Raw genomic sequence first — 15,474 nt, forward strand, 5'->3', positions numbered from 1 at the left:
GTGAAGACAGTGAAATGCTCAGTTGAGGTCATCTCTGGAGGAAACAGTCCAGCCTACTTCTCCCATGAGCCAATTCTCTCACAGTCCTGGCCCCCTTCTCACTGTTTCGGGGCACTGGATACCGACATGCGCACAGGATAGGACCATGCAGTAATGAGGAAGGAGAATTTCTCTAATCAAAATGCACACCACTCTACTGCTTTTGTTTCTGTCCTGAAGCTCTGGATTCTGCTATAGGAGCTAGACACACCCATGAGAAAGGTAGTTTTTATGCACAGCTCGGAATTCCTGACTTGGAATGGCCTGGGTCCTAGAGCTCGCACTCTCATAGGCTTTGCGACTCTTCAGTGACATCTACATCCGCCTACTTCCCTGTCTCCCCTTAGCTGTCTAAATGTGTGCTAATCCCCTTGAATTGGCCTCATTAAGGTGCCACATGGTTCCTGCTCATTTGTTAGTGCTGTTCTATTTCCCCCACCCCCACCCCCAGCCCAAGCTCACTTCCTTGACCACCTGCTCCTCTAGTCACTGGGCCTCAGGTGAGCCTCAGAGCTAATAGGCTGCTTAGGCCCGAGTTAGCTCATTAAAGTATCTGAGGAATCTGCCTGTCAGTCAAAACTATTGCTTCTGGCTACAGAGATTGCCGAGTGACGAGTGTGCGTGTGTGTCCTTTATAAATAGAAGTTTCTCGGAGTCCAAGGCTGAGCCCTCAGGAGCACCAACCCACTCCTACAGCATTCACTCTCAGCCAGAACTCCTATTTATATATGACAATGATGCGGAGACTTTTCTAGTGAGGTGCCATTTGTGTCCTACAGATGGGCATACATGATCACCGCCTGTTTTTAACTTTTTGGATGGATGTCTTTTGAGAAAGTCTTCTTTTTTATATCGAATTGAGATCTATGTACCTGTGGTTTCTAATCCCACAGTAATTTTACCCTGGAGTGGCATGGAGACATTTATTTATTTATTTACTTATTTATTTATTTATTTATTTATTTTTTAAGATTTATGTATTAGAAAGAGAGAGGGGACACATGTGCATGAGCAAGCAGGGGTGGGGGAGAGAATCCTCAAACAAACTCCTTCTTGAATATGGAGCCCAATGAGGGACCCTGATTCCGGGACCCCGAGATCATGACCTGAGATGAAATCAAAAACCACCTGCTCAGCCAACTGAGCCACCCAGGCGCTCTAGCATTAGGACATTTAATATTCATTTGGGTGGATATAGAAAGACGAGTCAAAGTGGACTCAAGCCATGGTGCCAGAGAAGGGTTCTGGACATGCCCTGCTGTGCCGGCATTATCCCTTCAACCGTGGGGTTGTGGGAAATTCCAGGAAGTCTGAGGAGAGTGGCTGGGGCAACAGGGGAAGATGGATAGGTTGGAGTCCCAGCTATTTGCTGACTTGTAGAAAATATTTTAACGACTGGTAAGGCTGTACTGGTACAGATCATCTCAATAATCAGTCCTGGATTTACCCCTCATTCCACACAGAACGTATTTGTGACCAGTAGCATACCTAGTCTGAGAACTCTTGGCATTTGAGAACCTCTTTAGCTAATTCTTGATCTTTTTTAAAAAATATTTTATTTATTTATTCATGAGAAACATAGAGAGGCAGAGATATAGGCAGAGGGAGAAGCAGGCTCCCTGCAGGAGCGGAACTCGATCCCAGGACCCTGGGATCACACCCTGAGACAAAGGCAGATGCTCAACCACTGAGCCACCCAAGTGCTCTGCTAATTTTTGATCTTATCCTTTGGATCACCACACTCCCCTCACCACCGAGCAGTGTCCTCTAGGCCTCGAAGGCCCCCTGAGACCTGTGGAGGAAGTGGGTCACCTTTCACTTACAGCTGCATGACCAGGTAGTAGTGAGTGGTGCTCTCATAGATGTCCTCTAGGGTCACGATGTTTTCATGCTTGATCCTGGGGGAAAGTAAGGTTCATGGTGAATGGTATATGGTGTAGGTGGTCCAGACAAAGAATGGACACCCAACCCACCGGACTTTTACTTCTGTTAGAGACTTTTGATGACAATGTGTAGGAAGAGTGGATCCTTGTGAAGCCTTCCTAATAAATAAGCAGTTACAATGAAATCCTAGAGAAAAGATGCCAGAGTAGTGTTCAATCCATATTTTTGAATGGATAATTGATCATTCTGCCCTCAGGGAACCAACATTCTGTTGCTACTCCAGAAATCTCTTCGGTTTAAAAGAACTGAAGAAGGCTAAGGGAACATCCAAAACTAGATTATTTTATAAAATGGGTATCCAGATCTCCTTCAGAAACATTCTTGAAGAAAGTGGAGTGCAACAGAAGACAATCAGGTTAGCTAAGCCTCCTCATGGGTAACCATGGAAGGAGCGTTGCAAAATTATTATTCCAGATATTGTGAGGTACAGGAAAGATGCTGATTTCTGGGGTCAGTTCTGTGGGATGCCTTGGATTAGCAATTCTCAGTCAGGGGTTTTTTTGTCCTTCGGGATACATTTTGGCAGTATCTGGAGATATTGTGACTGGGGAGGGGGCAGGAGCTACTGCCATCTGGTTGGTGGAGGCAGGAATGCTGTGAAATATTCTACAATGCACACAGAATAGCTCCCAACCCAATCAAGAATTATTTGGTCTAAAATGTCAATAGCACTGTGTTCAGGAAAATTTGCTCTAAATTCCCTCTGCCTGGGATTACTCAGGGGCCAAGACAAACAGAAGAATCATATTAACTGGGGGGCTTGGCTTCCTAGGCAGCAGTTCTATGCAAGCCTGTCCAGGAGGAACGTTTCTAGGATGTTAAACTCACGGCCGTGCAGCACAGGGGTTAAGGACTTGGACTCTAAGTCAGTTGGGCTTGAGTTCAGATCTGGCTGAGAATCTTATGAATTGGGTGATTTTGGCTGGCTTTCTCAAATCTTCTAAATCCAACTTCTTGGTTTATAAAGTACACCTCTGTCATAGGGTTATATCAGGATTAAAAGAGATAATTGCATGTAAAACGTCTAGTATAGTGCCTGGGGAATAATAAACATACAATCAACAGTAGCGAGCATATTTAAGTTTAATTTCTAAAAATATAGACCCATTACAGTGGTTCCCTGATGGATTCAACCACACTTACAAGCTGACAGTGCTAACATTAATTTGTCAATGGTTCATTTATTGAACAAATATTGACTGAGGATCTATGCTGTTAGGGACTGATGCTACAATGCAATGGCAAGAAGGACCACCATAGTCCTTGCTCTCAATGAGTCTGCTATCTCGGCTCTGATCTCTCCCAAACTGGTATCTCCTGCATCCTCCATGTAGAGATTGGAGGACACACAGATTCAATATGTTCCAGCAAATTTCTTTCTATTTCCTCCAAGCCTGCACATCCTTTTGGTTCTCTATCCCAAACAGTGATATCACCTTCCACCGAATTGCTCAATCTTAGCATCACTTTTAATACTTTTCTCTTTTGTGCTGTCACCAGCCAACTCCAAATCTAGTCACTTCTTTCTCTTGAATCCAGTCTTTCTGCTGCCACATGATCCTGCTATTACTTTTGCTTGTATCCTCACCCCTTGCTGAGATTACTGAGAAAGTCTTAGAATTGGTCTCCCATTCTCTAGGCTGGCATCAAATCCATCTTCTACCATCCTTAAGAGGGATGGCTGTAAAGTAGAAATCTGATCAGGTGATCCCTTCCTTTAAATCCTTTGATGATTTTTCTTTGCCCACAGAATGAAGTCAGCATTCTTTATGTGGTATCCAACACCCTTCATAATCAGGCCTCATTTGATTCCATTTCCTGTCCCTTGTTGGTCCTCGCTCTAAGTTCAGGGGCTCCCAACAATGACATCCTTTGCACTTTCACAATTCTATGTTAAAGTTTGTGTTACTCTCAACCTGAATTCCCTTTCTGCATTGCCTCTCCCGTCTCCATCAAATTCTGCTCATCAATCAGGTCCTTCTTCTTTGAAAATGTACCTAATACCCTATACTCATAAAAACATGCATGTAGGCAAAATGAATCTGTCTTCTCCAGACTTCACCTTCTGCTGCCATTGGCTCATGTTCGGTGGGATCAGAGTTTGTTATCTGTCTGTCTCTGCCCAGAAAATGTGAGTTCCTGAGGGTGACGAATTTTGTCAGCCTTATGCTTGTGTTCCTGACACCTAATACACTTTTGGCACAGTGTTATACGTTATAGTGTTATATATAAGACCATATATTATATGGTCCTGTTGTAGCCACTTGATGGTTTGTTAGTGGGGCCTCTATCATGATAGTTAGATGCTGAACCTACATTTACTTTGGTACAATTCAGGTAATTTCCAAATCTTTTTTTTTTCTAATTTCCAAATCTTATTCTGCTTACGTAATTATTGATTCTTCCGGGTATGGGCCCTCAATTGATTTTTGTGCCTTTGAGCAAACTACTCTCTAGTCTACGTGTACAATCCAGGTCTCCTACCAGTTGGTTTGCTAGTCAATTTGCTGCCCTTTCTCACCGCCCCTCCCCGCTCCCCAGTGTCTGGCTAAACTTAACTGATGGATCAAATGGACTCATCAACTCAATCAAAGGGAGTGATGCCTTTGGGTGTAGAAATCCAGCTTCAGTCCTTCTGGAAGGTAATTCGTGAGGGAAATGTTGTGATCCCACAGTTGTCCCTGACCAACCCTAAGACCCCACTCACTTTTTCAACACGGCAATCTCATTCTCCAGACTGCTGTCCCGGAAGGCAGGGGACTTCTTGATGCACTTCAGGGCAAAGAGCTTCCCAGTCACCCTTTGCTTCACCAGGAAAACTTCTGAAAAAGCGCCTCTACGTATAAGACACCAAGAGATAAAAATTAGTACTGGCTGGCTAGGGAACATTGTTGGAGGCAAAACCAAAGGGTAGATGAAGGAAGGTGTGGCTGGTAATTAGTTTCCACTGTCACTGCATCCAGGGTATAGCCTATCTGACAAGCCTTCTGTCCTTTCTTTCAAAAAAGAAAAGACTCTACTACAAACTCCGAGACTAGCCGGGTGCTATTTCCAGATTCTAGAATTTGTTAAGGACTCCCAGGGACTCTGCTTTGCTTACGAAGAGTTTTCTCCATTTGGCCAACCCATTAAAGTGGGGCTACTGCAGAGGCAATTTACTTTGTTTCTTCCAGCATGATGAAGTGTGGCACACTGGAACAGCACTTGGAGGTAGCAGTGTGGACAGGGCTCAAGCAGTGATGGGAAAAAACTCCAGTCTCCGTTTTAGGTGGTGATAGTTACTCTGAACCAATTATCATAGGCTAAGGGGGCTGAACACCCTCTCATTCAGTAGGATCTGTGAGAATGAAAGACAGGACCCGGCAGCCCTGGGCAGATTTTCTGGAGATGGAGAGGATAGAACGCAATGGAAATTCCAAATTATAGCCTTTTTGCTTTGCGTGGGGGTCTTCTGGAGACCAGGCTAGTAGAGCCATAGTTAGCTAGCAGCAGATGCTGAGGCCCAAGTGCCCATGTGAGAACTTCAGCTTTTTTTGGGTGACAGGTCAACTTAACTTCTATATACCCAGATTCTTTATCTGAAAAGTGGGAGTGTAGCTGATTCATAGTGTTGTTTAGAAGATTAAATGAATTAGCATATGTAATGTGCTTAAAAGCATCCCTGACATCTGTTAAACTAAGCGTCAGACACTGTTATTGTTATTACTATTATTATTTGAATACCATTAGGGAGAACACCTGGTAGTAACAAGAGGCACTAGAGTGTAAGTGAGGAAACAGCTGAGCCATCCTCTCCCCTGCCATCTGGGATTCTAGAATGGAGGCCCAATAGCAGTCAAGCTTGTGTAAGGACTTGGAGAATCTGCGTTAGAAAATACTTGGTGTTTCCTGGGTCTGAGCTTCCTGTTTCCCCCCCAGCTGCACTGGAACGGAGTTAATCAGAGCCTTCAGAGCTTCCCCTATTCATTCATTTATTCCTTCATTCATCCCTTCAATCAAGATTTATTGAGCACCTACTGAGTCAGACACTGGAGATAAAAAGGTAAGTGTGTCCGGTCTTAAGAAGCCTGTAGACTAGTGAAGAGCACAGACAAATGAGCAATTAACATTCAATTTGCAAAATGTTATTAGGCATTCAAGGAATGTTTGCTCAGCTAAGGGAACCCTAGTGTTAGGCCCTGGGATACTCAGCGGCCTCGCTTAGAGTCTGGTGTGCGAGATAGACATGTACAGAGAAGCAGGGGGTATGATGAGACCCTAGATAATGAAGGTTGAGGACAGGGTCTTTGCTCTGGTACACGACTCCGGCAGATGCCATTTCCCTTGGAACCACGGCACATCTTCCTACAATAATCGTGACAACACTAATTTCCCCCAGCAGAGAGCAGGCTGTAGAAAAGCGTATTTTTCTAATGGGTACAAAGCGATCGCTCGGAGTAGCTAAGGAGCACCTCATTCTTGGCCTTCAGACTTAAGATCACCCTGACCTCAGTTTTAAGGGATGAACAAGAGTTAACCCAGTGAAAAGTTGGAAGTGACGTCTCAGGTGGTGGTTAGAGAAGTCGAGGGGACAGCATGGAGGAGGCGCAGGGCAGCAGGTAGGGAGGGGGCTACGGGGTCCAGCACCATCTGTTAAGTAGGAGACGGAATAGTGGGAGATGCACGTGCATGAGTACCAGCTCCTCTGGCTGGGCACGTATGGAAAACGCTCAATACAGGTGTGATGGTTGGATGGATGGAGGGAGGCTGGATGTGTGAGGAGGCTGGCCTGGGATGGGCTGCGCGTTCCACTCATCTTCGGATCCCTCCTTCCCTCCTGTAAAAGGAGAGGGGTGAACCTCACAGCTCTCAGGATTCCTGCCGGCTCTGACCTCCCAGGACCCACTATCAGAGTCCCCCCTTTCACCCGTAGGCGCAGGTGGCCCCCTGACACCTACTGGGGTCCTCTTGTGGAAAGAGATTGAATTAAGGCCTTCCTGGGGGGCCACTGACATCTCAGTGAGTGTGTAAACCACGCCTCCTGGAGATGTGCAGTGTTGTGGCGATTGTGGTGTTACTGCTTTTCTGCCTCAGGCTCCTTGTTCAGTGTGTGTGTGTGTGTGTGTGTGTGTGTGTGTGTGTCACAGGGCATGGGAGAGCGGTTACAAGACTGAATTGTGCCACTGGTCAGACTGGGGAGCAGAGAGCTAGCTTTGAGCAGCTAAGGTTGCTGGGGTCGGAAGGCAAGACAAGCAGAGCCTTCGGAGCCAGGAGTGCTTTGCTGCGGTAGAGCTTGGTCTGCCTTTGGGGCCCTGACTCGCTCTCCCCTCTTGCTGGGAGACTGCTTGATGGGTGAGGGGAGGGAGGACCAAGGAGAAAAGCCGCCGCTTCCTGCGCAGTGAAAGGAGGGGGACTGGGACCTGGGTGACACTCGCCTGCTGTGGACGAGCTTTGCCCCGTGCCTCTACGGTTACCTGAGGGCCCAGGGATTCTGGGGGACCTCCGCAAGCGTTCTCTCCCTGGCGGGGTGTTCCGGAGGAGCTGAGGGCTACAGAGAAGAAGCCTTTGTCCTGAGATTCTGGTGCATCGAGCTCAGAGGAGTCTGCGCTGCCCACTGCTCCCTCCCCGGTCAGTGCTGCACCCCCTCACCTCGGTAACTACGGTAACTCCGGTAACTACAGTAATGCCCAGGGAGGGAGGTCTGCAGCCTGGGGCTGCCTGGCCCCCTCCTGGGCACAACAGGGGGGCCTACTGTTTAGTTATTGATCAGCCCCCACTGCTGTGACCTGCCCCCTGTCTTGTCCCTTTGGTTCCCCAGGTCAGTGAGGGGCTGGATAGGTTAGAGCCATTGGAAGCACAAAAAATAGAGTCCTAGCTGCTCGGTCTTATCTCCCCGAATCCCCGTGCAATAGGTCTAGGACCAGGAATCTGTATATATATATATATTTGAAAACAAAAAAACAGGGACACCTGGGTGGCTCTGTGGTTGAGCATATGCCTTTGGCTCAGGGTGTGATCCTAGGGTCCTGGGATCGAGTTCTGCATCGGGCTCCCTGCAGGGAGCCTGCTTCTCCCTCTGCCTGTGTCTCTGCCTCTCCTCTCTCTGTGTCTCTCATGAATAAATAAATAAAATCTTAACAAAACAAGACAAAAAACCCCAGAAAACTATCTCTGCCAAAATGCTACTAGGGAATTATTATTAACTGTCTTGAGTGTGGCAATGCCATTGGGCATATAGAAGAAAGTGCCTTTATTTCTAGGAGATGCAGACAGAAGGATTCCAAGGTGACATGTCATGATGTTTGCAACTGTTTACAAATCGTTCAGGGAAATCTGAGTGTGTGTGTGTGTGTGTGTGTGTGTGTGTGTGAGAGAGAGAGAGAGAGAGAGAGAGAGAGAGAGAGAGATGTATGTACATAAAACAAATATAATGAAATGTTAACAATTGTTGAATTGAGGTGGTCAGTATATCGGTTGTTCACTGTACTATTATTTCACTTTCTAAAAACTTTAGATATTTTCACAGTTGAGAGGTAGAGGGATAAGCTCCCCGGGGTCCCTGGATGTCCCTCTAGGTTAGGACCCTGGCCGACTTCGCCGACCCCCCTGGGAGCAGCATACGTCTGACTGTCCCACAGCACAAATCTGAGCAGACAGTGAATAAGCACTTGTCAACCCGGGCATCCCCCCTCCTTCTCTTGATTTTTGGGATTCTTAGCAAATCATCTCTGATTCACGCATGAGTCTTGTCCCTCTCTCCTGCCAAAAAAACCCCTCTCTAGCCACCCCCGTCTTGGCAAAGGGCCTTGATGGAGGGCCAACGCTCTGATGACCGGCACCAGCACCGAGATCCTCCTGTGTGCTCAGAGCCCTTGCTCAGGCAGGGAGAGCCCGGGGGTGGGGGCTCCCCTTGGGGCCAGACCTGGCTCCCCTCCGTCTATCATGAGAGTGTGGGGAGCTGTCATTGCCCGAGGTCATGGCCTCCTGGCCAGGGCGGAGGGAGCTAAACTTAGCCCGAGTTGGCTAAAGGGAAAGCCTGCTTGAATGGACGGCCTACTAACTGCCCCTCACTTCCTGGGGCCCAATTAGCCCAGACTAATTAGCTGGCCAGCTGGGGTCCTGAGGCCACAGAGGAGCTGGTGGCCTGGAGCTGGTGGCCTGGAGCCGGTGGCAGCCTGCATCAGAGCCTGCAGCCTCCCGGAGGAGAGACAGGACTGAACAGGACAGTCAGCTCCAGACAGGCTGTCTCTGCTCCTCCAGCCGTGTAATCGTTGTCAAGGGGCAGAAGCAGACACTCCGGAGGCTGGTAGGAGTTTGGGCTACGGCGTGACTTTATTTTTCCAACATGGCACTTAAATATAGAGCAGAGAGGATGGTGGTGGGGAGTTGACTCCGGCATGCGTGGGGAGCTGACTCCGGCATACGTGCCCGTCAGCTTTCTAGGCCCCAAAATCCCCTTCTCCTCCGTCTACAGCAGACATGGGGGGTTGGTTGGCCTATTTGCTGCTCAAGGAAATGAAGACCCTGGAGGATGCGACCCAGGAAATTCTAGGGCCACTGAATGTCTGGAGGTACCCCAGAACCCCTCTTTCCTGCAACCAGGGTGAGAAGCCACGAGTTGTCTCTGATCTAGAGGTAGGGGAAGGGGGGTCACCGGGGATGGGCCAGGATGGGCCTTTCCACCTAAGGAAAGGGCTGGTATTCCCTGTGGGCCCAGAGTTATGAAACCAAGCTACCTTCCCCTACTCACGTCCCCAGTCCCTGCAGTCTCAGTCCTAGTTTGTCAGCTGCTGCTGGCCCAGAACAACTCCTTCCAGGCTCCCAGCCTCCACGCCCCCGCCCAGCATGCAGCCCGGCCGCCCCATCTCTCAGCCCCAGGACTCACGATCCCAGCACTTCCATGAAGATGAAGGTTTTCCGGATGTTGGTCGTCTGTTTCTTCCAGGAGCTGCAGTCATCTTCTTCCTTTCGACCCATCGCCTCCAGAGTTGAAGCTTTGGGGGATACTTTGAGGAAGGGGACAAAGGGTCTGATCAGCTAATGTCTCAGACAGGATGAGAACAAATTGCAAAAAGAATCAAAAACACATCTTTCATATAGTAGCTAGAATGAAGGATTGGGAAGCAAAACCTGGATAATGGGCAAAAATAAGTCTATTCTCTCCACTTGCTCTTTAAAATTACTACAAGGGCACCTGGTGGCTCAGTCAGTTAAGGGTCTGCCTTTGGATCAGGTTATGATCTCGGGGTCCTGGGATCGCGGAGTCAGCTCGATTTCCCTTCTGGTACCTTATGTTGTCTGGGTCGGCCCACCTCCCCAGTCCTGTTCCCTCTTGCCTCTCTCCTACCTGTTCCGGGCCTAATGCTTGTTCCTTGTTAGATGAACAAGCATTGTTTGCTCCCAAACTCCCACAACATTAGTACGGTGCTGGGGAAATAGTTATTCATTAAAATCTGAATTGAATCTTGTCCCGACTTTGTATCGGGGTTCCGGAGTCACCATATCCATTCACCCGAGTCGGCACCTATGACGCACCAGGTGCTGGCTACGTTACAGGTGATGGTTCTGTCTTCCTGGGACCGGCAGGCCGCAGGAGGCATGCCAGGAGCAAGTGAAGTACCACGTACGCGGTGACCTAGTGTAGGAAAGCCGTGAAAGAATAAAACCTAGGCTTAAGAGGGACAGAGGGGGACGGTCATCTTTACCTAAAAGTCACCGGAAGGTGCTAGAGCAGGTCATATTTAAGCTGAGATCAGAAGTTTGTGAAGGAGCCTGCCAAGCACACAGTGTGTGTGAGGGAGCGTTTTGGCAGAAGGAATAAAATACAGGAGGCCCAAGTGGGGGCAGGACGGGACCAGAGCCTGAAGGGACGGATGGGACAGTGTGGCTGGAGCAGATGAACCCTGCATGACACGGGGCAGTGAGTGGGCAGGGGAAGACAGGCAGGGGGCAGACCATATAAGGCCTTATAGGCTCTGCTGAAGGTACTGGATTTTCTTCTAAGCAAGAGGGGAAGATATGGAAAGATTTTTTGCAGAGGAATTACACCACTGATGCCTTAGAGCTCACTCCAGCTGCTTTGTGGACAATGGGGTCGGGGGAGTAAAAGCTGATATATGGAAAATGGGTGGGGGACACAAGTCCAGGAGGGAAATGACGGTGGCTTGGATTGTGGCGGTAGTGAGGGAGAGAAGGGGTGGGCTCGGGATACGTTCTGGGGTTATGAATATGTACGATACCAGGGGATGTGCCCACAGGGCGGTGAGAGGAGTCTAGGCTGGCTGTCATGTCTCTGGTAGGAGTTTCGGGGTGACAGCGCCCTTGGTGAGGCATGAATACTTGAGAGAAACATGTGCTTGGGGGGTGGCTGGGTGGGTTGGGGGGAATCTCTCTCCCTAGCTGCCTCTTTTTCCCTATTCTCCTTGGACCTAACTAAGAAGTAGGAAAATATGCCCAATGGCTGCATCTCTTGGGCAATGCACCTCCTTCCCCCATTTAAAAAAATTCCTTTGGGGGGCACCTGGGTGGCTCAGTAGTTGAGAGCATCTGCCTTTGGCTCAGGGCTTGATCCTGGGGTCCTAGGATCGAGTCCTGCATCGGGCTCCCCACGGGGAGCCTGCTTCTCCCTCTGCCTATGTCTCTGCCTCTCTCTCTGTGTCTCTCATGAATAAATAAATAATATAATCTTAAAAAACAAGTTCCTATAGGATCCATGGGGTCTTCTAATAGCCTCAGAACAAAGAGAAAGTTTGTGCCTCCACAATTTGGCATCAGGTTAAGAGCAGAGGTTTGGAGGTCAACCTGAGTTCAAATTCTACCACTGTTGGTTATTTTATTTGAACGGCCTTAGGCAAGTTACTGACCTCTGAGTCTGTTAGCTCATCTGTAAAATGGGGATAGAGCCGTCTATGGTCATGGTGCAGGTTACATGAAATAGTGGACGTAGAGACTTAGCACATTTGTCTCACAGATACTAAACCGTTGTGACAGAGACAATATTCGGGGGCACTAAGTTGATGTATTTTCACTCCTGGTAATCCCCATCGGGAGGGCTCATGTCACAAAATAGGGTCTGTAGCATAGAGGGAAACCGCTTCTGCGCTCAGACACTAGTGTGAGCCATAAGCTCCTATGAATAAGAGAAACATGACACAAGCGAGTGCCCCACGGGAGGGGAACAGGTGTGCTTGACAATTTTGGTCCCAGTGGATCCTGGCGAGGATACGGGGGAGGTGAGTGTAGTTGCCCGAAGCACGTATCTTTGCTTTCATACACTTATGGAGTAGAAGGCCCATCCAGGAATGGGGGACCTCGGTGACATGGATGGGTGGGCTTCCTACCCAGTGGGAAGCTCTACGCGTGGGAGGTACTTGATCACAAACACACTCAACACGGTGGGAAGTAATCATGGGGCAGGCCTAGGGGGAGATGGGGTGGCATGACCCTTAAGGACCCCAGAAGTTCCCCAGGGCCTGCGGGGGGCTGCAGCCAGCTTGCTTCAGGTCACGACAGCCAACCGTAGGGGTCTCCCCAGCTCTGTGGTTAGAGGTCTCAGGTTGTGGGCTTGAAATTGGCCACAGTGGGAGCACTGACACCATGGACGGGGGCAAACGCTACATGAACCAGGGCTTCTCCCCAAGTCATCCCCCTATCTTGGAGAACCAGTCCTTCATGGCCCTGGTGAAGGGACATAGCGCTGCTAGAGGGCTTGTCCCCTGGGGTCCAGAAGAAGAGACAGCTTTAATCGGGGCTTTTCAGGTGGAAGCAAATGGCTGGGAGCTGGGCCTTTCGCAGAGGGTGTCAGCATGACGCCCCCAGGTGGGACCAGTCACACCTCAGAGGTCACCAGTCGTCCTCTGGTGAGATCCCAGATCCCTGGGATCTGAGGTCCCCGATGAGTCTGAGGCCCCCTTCTCCTATCTACAACCAAGTCAGGTAAGCACCTTATCACATAAAATGTCCTGGATGTAGAGCGAGAGGAGGAGAAGCCGCCTCAAGGCTGTGTGCTTTCCTGGGAGAAACTGAGGCAGCGCAACGAGACTCTGCTGAACCCGAGACGCTGTGAAGAACAAGTTCACATTTAAAGTTGCCCATTTCCCTTTTGGGTTCGCGAGAAAGACTTTAGAGGAAATAAAGATGCTACATTTCCTTTGCTCACTTCAGGATTGCGTGTAAACCTGCAGCCTGGCTGTACGCGAACTGGTGGCCGATATGAAAAACGCACGCTAGTTAATACTACGAATCCCTTAGCATTTAGCACATTCCCGCGTAGATCTGGTTTGTGCTTGTATCCTTAGGCCCGTCTGTGGATTTGCTCGTCCTGGGAGGGTGGCAGCCCAGAGGGACGCAGCAGTTCAGGGCCCGCTAGCCGGAGGAGGACTCGCCAGCCGTGCGGTGGCCTGGTCCTTGATTTGGAGGGCACAGTGACAAGGCAGAGACAAATGAACTCTGACTGGCAGGCTGCTTTGGGGAAGATGAGATATTAGAATCCGGGTTATCTTTATCCGGATGCCGCTCTGCAGAGTCTCAGCCCCAAATCTGGCAGCTTCCACTTATCAGAGAGGTTGGCATCTGGGCGTGGATCAAGTGGTTCTTAGCGTGGACACTGAAGCTGGGAGTCTCGACGGACGTATGGGGGTGTCGGGGTGGACAGTCAGAGGAGCCGAATCGACAGGGTCGGTCTGTGTGTGTGTGTCTGTCTCTCTCCCCTTCACAGACCCCCCAGGCCTGCAGATGCTGCTTATCCAGGTAAGGACCCAATCAAGCATCTTCTTCTTCTTCTTTTTTTAAGATTTTATTTATTTACCATGAGAGACACAGAGGGAGATGCAGAGACATGGGCAGGGGGAGAAGCAGGCTCCCCGGGGGATCACGACCTGAGCCAGAGGCAGATGCTCCACCACTGGGCCACCCAGGCGCCCTCCAATCCAGACTTCTTTCCAGCTCTGGGGCCAGCAGCTGGGTGTGCATCGCTCCCCCTGCTGGAGCCCCGCGGAACCCGGGCCTGCTCTCCGGGAGGCACGACCACCTCATTAGCAGATCTGTACTCCCTGTTCCTTCTCTCCCATCTCTCTTAAATAGCTTAAAAACATAGTATTCTTAGCTAAGCTGGCTATAAGAACACATCTTTCCCGCCCACCCCTCCTCCCATACACTCAAGCCTAACAATTTAGCTCTATCTTCAGAGCAATGTGGAAAACTCGGGGCGGGGAGGGGGGCGCCCCAGATCTGAAACCCTGGGTCATTCCCGCCACCACCACCCCCCAACCGCAGGGAGGTCCCCAGGCCCCCGCCCAGCGCCGCGGAGGTCTAACCAGGGGCTCTCAGAGGGGCACCCACATTCTCCCTGCTTCTTTCCCTCGAAGTCCTCGCCCTGCTCCCCGACTCCTGCTGCTGCTATCTAGGTTCTCTAGACGGAAAAGAAAACGCATCCCGAGAAGCCTGAAGCCCCAGGATGGCTGTCACTTGTTCCCAAAGTATGCCCACGTCTCTCCCTCTCTCTGGCCACAGCCTCCACTGGGCTTCAGGGCTCGGGAAGAGCCACTGCTGAGGTACAACTGAGGTCACCCTGTAGCTCAGGAGACGCCGTGGGTGTTGGCATCCGTGACCCTCACTCCTCAACCGGGCAGGACCCTCACGGATGTTCTGCAGAAATGACTCCCGGCCGAGGCAGTGGCCTTACTCATGGGGACCACCTTTGACTTGTTGGAGACAACACTCCTTCATTCCCCGCAGGACTACAGCAGACATGGCTGTGACACGAGGCCCTGAACAAATGCTTCCAATCAGGGCATCCGGGTGGCTCAGCGGCTGAGCATCTGCCTTCAGCTCAGGGAGTGATCCCGGGGCCCTGGGTTCGAGTCCCGCATTGGGCTCCTCAAAGGGAGCCTGCTTCTCCCTCTGCCTGTGTCTCTGCCTCTCTCTGTGTGTCTCTCATGAACAAATAAATAAAATCTTTAAAGAAAAAAGTGCTTCCCATCAAGTTGGAAAGGCCAAGCATAGGTGTGTAAATAAACAACTAAAACCACAAGCCTGCAGGAGGGGAGCTGGCAAATGAACGTGCTCAAGCCATTCAGAGGTCAGTTGTAGATTGATTGCGGATGCGTGGGTCCCCCACCCCCAGGCCGCCCCCTCACTGCGGGTGCTGCAGGCGCCCTGTGTTACTCAGCTGGAATCCCTAGTGCCTAGTACCGAGCCCACGCCAAGAGCCCCGTCCACACTGGTCCAATGATCCAATGGGGAGGAGGGCCCAGGAGAGAGCATTGGGGCCATCAGGGAGTCCGACTTAATATTGGTACAAGGTGGGAGGACAATTGTTTACTGGCTAGAGAGGGACCCGCAGCAAGAAGACCCATGCCCTGGGAAGGGAAGGCCACGGGGCCTCCTGTCTAAGGGTGTCACGGAAAGGCTCTGTTTAGAGCCCTGCAGCAGGCAGGGCAGAGTGGCCACGGAGGGCCACCATCACCTCTCAGGGCCTGGGTCTGGCTCTTGTTCAGCAGCACCTGGGACACT

General features: G+C 50.2%; 1 protein-coding gene across 1 annotated transcript in view; it reads right to left on the reverse strand.

Annotated features, from left to right (window-relative positions):
• Positions 1 to 15,474, reverse strand: part of CAMK1G (calcium/calmodulin dependent protein kinase IG) — a 29,611-nt gene that overhangs the window by 8,711 nt on the left and 5,426 nt on the right. Inside the window, exons 2-4 of the mRNA XM_055319359.1 lie at positions 9,848 to 9,968; positions 4,691 to 4,819; positions 1,863 to 1,937 (exon numbers count right to left, since the gene is read on the reverse strand). Of these exons, the coding sequence (XP_055175334.1) occupies positions 1,863 to 1,937; positions 4,691 to 4,819; positions 9,848 to 9,939 (296 nt within the window). The 5' untranslated portion in view covers positions 9,940 to 9,968. The remainder of the gene's footprint in view (positions 1 to 1,862; positions 1,938 to 4,690; positions 4,820 to 9,847; positions 9,969 to 15,474) is intronic.

Source organism: Nyctereutes procyonoides, unplaced genomic scaffold, assembly GCF_905146905.1.
Source record: "Nyctereutes procyonoides isolate TBG_1078 unplaced genomic scaffold, NYPRO_anot_genome, whole genome shotgun sequence".
Taxonomy (NCBI): Eukaryota; Metazoa; Chordata; class Mammalia; order Carnivora; family Canidae; genus Nyctereutes; species Nyctereutes procyonoides.